General features: G+C 34.0%; 1 protein-coding gene across 1 annotated transcript in view; it reads left to right on the forward strand.

The window, feature by feature from the left end:
- The first annotated feature begins 161 nt into the window (after positions 1–161).
- LOC117101244 (alpha-N-acetylgalactosaminide alpha-2,6-sialyltransferase 3-like) overlaps positions 162–6,907 on the forward strand; it is a 10,182-nt gene continuing 3,436 nt past the window's right edge. The window contains exons 1-4 of the mRNA XM_033241181.1: positions 162–1,022; positions 3,079–3,354; positions 4,424–4,821; positions 5,885–5,992. Of these exons, the coding sequence (XP_033097072.1) occupies positions 996–1,022; positions 3,079–3,354; positions 4,424–4,821; positions 5,885–5,992 (809 nt within the window). The 5' untranslated portion in view covers positions 162–995. The remainder of the gene's footprint in view (positions 1,023–3,078; positions 3,355–4,423; positions 4,822–5,884; positions 5,993–6,907) is intronic.

A 6,907-nucleotide genomic window follows, 5' to 3' on the forward strand; every position in this document is an offset into this window, starting at 1 on the left:
AGATGTGTATAAGGTATATATATATAATGGTGATGTGATGTTGATGAATTTTAATAAAAGTGTCATTTCTGGCCATTTAGAGGTACTATTTCCTTAAACTTTTTTTAATGTAAAAAAAAAACCAAAGTGTTATTTAAATTTAAGTCTGAGTGTGTAATTTCCGGTCATCTATAGGTGCCCTATATTACTATAAATATTCTTACCTCAGCCTCAACCATGGTGGGGACTGAGGTGGGTGGACCCTCAGTCTGTGAAAGTCTCCTCCCTGAATCACCTATCTTTCGAATTACTGGATCCGCCAATGTTGAATTATTTAGAATTATTGCTAGATTTACTAATATTATTTATGATGCGTCTATTGCCATTTTCACTCTATCCTCTCAGAACAGTCCTAAAACGTTCAGATTGTGTTACCTCCCAGGGGGCTGCTCCCAGTTGTTGGCAGGGGTATGACCCAACTACTTACCTCGCATAACGCCACCCCATCCCTCCTTCCCCCTCTTTCAAAATCCTGGCTTCGTCCCTAAATGAATAACAAAAACTTGGTTCACACCATCAAATCTTCTTTGAAAAACATCTGTTTTATGTTTTGTTGAACATGCATTTTATGTCTGAAAAATCAGTTGTACAACGTATCAAACATAGTTTTTCTCCGGAGCCTGGCTTTAAATGTTATACCCTATTATTGTAAAAGGCTAATGTATATAAATAAATCAACGGATGGAATTTAATAAATGTCCACCATGGGGCTTATGAGCGAGCCAAAGTCGATACTTGGAAAAATAAATAAATGAAATGAAAATATCCAATACAATGCCATACTTCCTCTGCCATACATTGTTCATGTTGACCAACTGATAGACCTACATACAGGAATTGTTTGTCAGTTCAGAGTCCAAAGTATAGCCCATCAGCACGCATGCAACGACAGTCTTCGAATCGGACATGTCTTACAAATGGCACGGTCAACATCGGTAATGTAAAAGGATAACAGAATGAATACAGTTAAAACACTATCTCTGGTAAGTTTGGGTATTTATTTACCAATTATAACATTAGTGAACATATTTTTCAATATCGACACTGCTTCTAATCCATAGCCTAGTTAAATTTTAGTTTAGATACATAGAGAGAAAGTTATTTTGTGTGGTAAGGCACCGTAAGCCATCACCAAATCTGCATAGACCTCGTTCACTTCACTTATTATTTATCAAGCATAAGTTTTTAATTCTATAATATCGCAATTATTCGTGTATTATTTGCCTTCATGTTTAATGTTTAATGCCATTCGATTTACGTGGCCCATATTTTTGTAACATTTATTGTATTTTTACATTTAAAAAAATTAAAAGTATAACTGTATACATGTGATTCACTCACAACGAACTATGAATAATATAGATGTAGGGCTCACAAAGATAGGAATATGAACAAGTTTTTTTTATTGTAAATAATACGTAGTATACCGAAAAGAGTAATTGAAACAGAATATGAGTTATCAGGCCACGTTCAACAGTAATTTATATTTGATTTTTCTCAAATCTCAAAGTCTATTGATATAATATAGACTGACGACTATTGATGTTATCGATTCATAGAGTTTTTCCAATACATTGCAATTTTATATTTTTTGTTTCTCTTTTTCTGGATTGAATTCGTAGACATGGACATATATGCATAACTTAATGAGGTTTATTGTTTTGTTGTTGAATCAATTGATATTTATTAGAATAAAAAATAGCATAATAATTGCATTTAAAAGAAACTAAAATATCTGTAATTTAGATACACAAGATACGGTATGAGGTACTTCATACAATATTTAAATTTCTGATATTTCAAAATAAGATATCAGTTATAATAATTGAATAAGTCACAAGTTGTTTGTAAAATAATTTCATAAAACTAAATTAGTGTCTTTATTTCCAAAATAATAATAGGCATAGTATACTTTTCTTTGAATAAATTAATTTGGAATGAGGATAAACTGTTTAACTTTAATTGATACTTTTTTTATATTAAGTATTAAATTAGAATATTACTTACTAATCTTCAGTAACGTTTCACCACTAACACTAGCCTAGCTTTTCATTAGACAGGCAACCCGTCTTTTTCCTTCTCAAAAGAAAAAAAAGGAAAAGAAAAAGAAAGATGGGTTGCCAGTCTGATGAAACGACTAGGTTAGTTGTGAAACGTTACTGAACAATCTACTTTAATATTTGGAATCAATATTAACAGGCATAGTAGGCCCTATACATTTTATAAGATATAAAAATAGGCATATAACCAAAAAGTATTAGCATTTTGGTAAGTTCGGGTGTCAGTAAGCTGACATTTGTGTTGTGGCGATTTCTTAACACTGTTATGGTCGGGTTTATTTTCAAGAAATTATATTTTGAGTGATAACCTTGAAAAAAATCCATCGACCATTAAAATTGAAGAACCGTCGAAACTTCAATACGAACTAAAAGTGGAAAGTAGCATTTCTGATGTTCCAAAAATGTGGTGATCGGCTATTTTTCGGTCATAAACTAGCAAATACTTTCTTCTGAATCCTCATAAGCTTCAAGCGTTGTAACTTTAGAAAATAATTTTGAAGTTATAAACTATAAATACTACATAAGGACCACAAAAAGGGTGCACAAGGTCTGAAGAATCAGTTGTCAATGTTTGTGGAATAAAACCTATCGCTGTGAGATTAGAGTATGCATATATGCCCAAAAGTGCCTTGAATTACTTGAATAAACCAGTAATATATTCTATTTTTTCACAAATTTGCATTTCGAGGCAATCGGCCAAATTTGTATAAACAGCAATTGAGCAACAATGATAGAACACTTTTACTAACACGAAAAATGTATAAGCTTAACCCTAGGGTGGGCATAAAAATCGGTCAGAGGGCCAAAATAATTTTTTTTTTTTTAATTTAACACCGAGGGCCGCACCCAAACTTTCATGTTTCCCATGTGCTTCCAAAAATCTTCATTCACTGTTTTTATACCACTGTATTCTCAGTATTAATATTACTTTTTACAGATGTATCATTCAGCATCTATGAGACGCTTACTTTCTTTTCAGAATGAAAAACTGATCACAATACTTCTAATAGTCAATGGCATCATGATGCTCACGTACATCTATCAAAATAAACAACTTTACGATAGCAATGTGACTGTTTTCAAAGAAAAAAATACCTTAACGAGAAGCACAAACGCGTTTAAAAACAGTGACGCCATCGAAGAATACTCAAGGAGGGACGCAGGTCCGAGTAGGAGACATACATCTAGCACTACAAACATTCGTTATACAATTGATGACAGTGACGCAAGATACTATAACTTAAGAAATGACAAAGTAAGTATGCGTATAGTGAAACTGGAACCAGATCTGTTTTGAATGAGCATTATCACTGACACTTACCGACTGCTCAAGAATGGAGAAGGGGTGTGAATGGCGTAACTAGAGTCCTATAGTCTACCAAACAGATTGCATTCAATTTTTATTCTCCATTTGCCGAATTAGGCTACGGAGTTTTGCAGTAGTCATAAACCAAATCAAAGTTCACGGGTTTCAAAATCCGGTTCCGACACCAGATTCTATAGTTTTAACATTTCCAGGTTGAGAAATGTTAACACTCCACCATAGGTACATTTATCCGTTCCAAATTTTATAGTATTAGTGGAAGAGGCAGTGACATAACGAATCTGCGAGATTGGCTACCAACATCTTTGACCTGCTCTGATGGTTGACAAATCTACCACCAGTGCCTGTCAATCTAATGTAGGCCTGGTTTGTCACCCATTTGATCACTAGAACCGGTAGTCAGATGCGGATTTAGGGGGTGGGGCGGGCCAGCCTACCCCCTCCTTTTTTGGAAAGTAAATTGATCGTCCAAAACGCCTCAGATGTTATTTCTAGGGATCTAGAAAACAAAAATGTTTACAATTGTTTGAATGCAGAGTGGAAAATAAGGTGTGGCTATAATATCGCTTTAAGGTTAAGACACTACTGTATAGAGGATTCTCTTGTCTTTGTACAACAAAAACATTTCAAAACAAAAGAATCAAATATAAAATAGTCTTCCGGGACATTAATTTTAATAAATTATCTTTTCTTCTCTTCATTATATTTCGATCATTATATTTCTACTAAGAAAATGTAAAACAATGCAGAATGGGTTAAGAATGGCAAAACGCATACGCGCTAAAGTCCGGCGGTCCGCAGACTTATGATTAAAAACGAACACATCTAAAATCCCACGTGTCCCAGTCTCAGAAAATCACAAGGCTATTGGCCCCAGCGTTACGCCACTGGAAGGAACGATAAACATAGGGAAAAGAAGTAAACTTTACCCTTGGATACGTCATTTGTCATTCAAATCATTTAAGCAAAATTAGCAATTTCCATCTTTGTCTTATTTTAGGCATTGCAATTCCACTGTGGACACTGCGCTGTTGTCACAAACTCTGGCCATGTACTCAACAGCAGCGCTGGCTCAAGAATTGACAGCACAGAATGTGTATTGAGAATGAACTCTGCGCCTACTATAGGCTTTGAAGAGGATGTTGGTAAACGCACCACAGTCAGAGTTATAGGCCATGCCAACATAGGAAAGGCTCAAATTCTCGAAAGTGAAGAGCCTAAAATGGTTGTTATACCGTGGCTGTATTTAACAGATATCAACAGAGAAAAGAACGAGTATTTCAATATAGCGAAAAATCTGTCTATGAATCACACGGGTGTCGAATTCTATCTATTCAGTGAGGATAAAGTTAATATATCCGAAAAAATGTTTAAAGAAGAAACGGGATTAAGTATCCGGTATGTATTGAGTGTAATGTTTATTCAACTTTATTTAACGAGGGTGACCGTAACAGAATACAGTACAATACAATACAAAATACAATGCCCTCTTAAAGCCTACTGAATTCTTTTACGTGAATTGTAGACCTAAAACTTTTAAAATCTATTACAAGACTTTTATTACATTTCTACTTCTACTAAATACTGCAACATTGACAGGAATTAAACATATGGCTCTGTATTGCAATGAAAGCATCTTAACCACCAAGCTATTCAACTCCAATCCAACTGTGAATGTGATGGGTCATTATAATATAAGCTTAAGATTAAGTTTCAAAACGACCTAATTCCTATGTTCCTTTGGATAACGATTAGGCCTATATACCATTATCAGTTAATTTTTAAACGATTGTCGACGCTATTTCACCTACAGGCGGGTTTTAGCTAACTCAGTTGTTTTGACCCGTGTCACGTATTACCAAGACATTATTTATTAATTGACAATTCATTGGGGTTCTTTTTTATATTAATTATAATAGTAATTCTTCAAGAATATGCATGATAATATGCCTATAGTCTAATATAGATTTTGCTATATATAATATGATATATTATATATAAAATATGCATATAATATGATATATATATAATAAATATATATAATATATAATAATATATAATATATATAATAAGCAAAATATTTGAAAACCAGCTTACTGAAAACCATGCACACAAATGGTTATTTTTAGATTATGTATTGGGATAGAGATGCCAAGAATTACGCTTTTCTCTACAAAAATCCAACTAAATCATTTATATTAGAGCTATTCTTTTATTTTTGCATTATTACTGGGCATTATATTATTAATAATACGGTACGCTTTACGGCTTAACATGCGCCCTCTAATACACAACTTTGGCAAAACCATTTCTTCCTTTAAAGTATCTCAACATCACAAATTTAAAACAGAAATCAGCTAATAGATTAAAAACTTTATGCAATATTTCAGGTCAATTTGTCGTATAGCACAATAAAACGGATGTAAGCCTTGTAATTTTAAGGGGTTTTTTTTCTTTTTAGGAAAGAGGCGCATTCCTGGTTATCAACAGGATGGATGACTATGATATTTGCGTTAGATATTTGTGATCGCATTGATGTTTACGGACTTGTTCCTGAAAATCACTGCAGGTTAATTATTGTCTTTATTTTCATTATGGAGGGGGTAAGTTCGGTGGTTTTTATGACTCAAGAATCACACCTTAACTGGATCGGCTAAACTTTATGTAGCAACTGGGTGTGTGAAGTGTAAATATTATATATTCAGAGTATGTTTTAAAATTATAGTAGAGTATATTATACATGAAATATTTCCTATAAAAAACGCCGCAACTTCTGTACTTATTCAATTTGTGTATGCATTTGTGTACATTTTGTTATCGTATTTAAGTTAGCTTTTTTTTAAATAAATAAAACTGTAATTGTATTTTCCTATAGATCAATAAATATAGCCCTATGCTTATTTATTGTTAAGGATAGGCCTAATGTTCTACTGCATGCATAATACTGTATTGCATATGAATTAAAGACTATTTTTAAAATGAAATCGATGTTAAAATAATACAAATGATAAAAGGAATATGGAATTATCAAAGGGTGGGTCATCTATGATTCTTCCTACGGCTAGATTTGTCTGGGTTGTAATCCCATATGGTAGATTAATTAAGCTGTCACTTAGACTCAAGAGGCTTCATCATCAGCTATTGTCTGTCCACTGCTGGAGAAATGTTTCAGGCGCGGATTCAGACTAGGGGTGGCGCCAGCGGGGGAGAGAGGGAGCCGGGGCCCACAGACCCCCGTCGGGGATTGCTACCCCACCCCGTCGGGGAGAAAAAACACAATTCGTCGGGGAGAAAAAAAAATTAGCCCTATATATATTTTCTACATATTAGTAGACTCTAAAATCGATTAAATAAGCCTTTGAAACCCCTAAATTGTTAACATTTTCAGGGGCTTCGTTCCTTGGACCACTTTCGAAACCTTTTAATGGAAGCTCGACCACGCCCACATTGCTTTCGTCGGGGAAATCTGACCGCTCGTCGGTGA

Source organism: Anneissia japonica, unplaced genomic scaffold (assembly GCF_011630105.1).
Source record: "Anneissia japonica isolate Jap-2015-1 unplaced genomic scaffold, ASM1163010v1 scaffold1859_len985614_cov190, whole genome shotgun sequence".
In the NCBI taxonomy this organism is placed as follows: Eukaryota; Metazoa; Echinodermata; class Crinoidea; order Comatulida; family Comatulidae; genus Anneissia; species Anneissia japonica.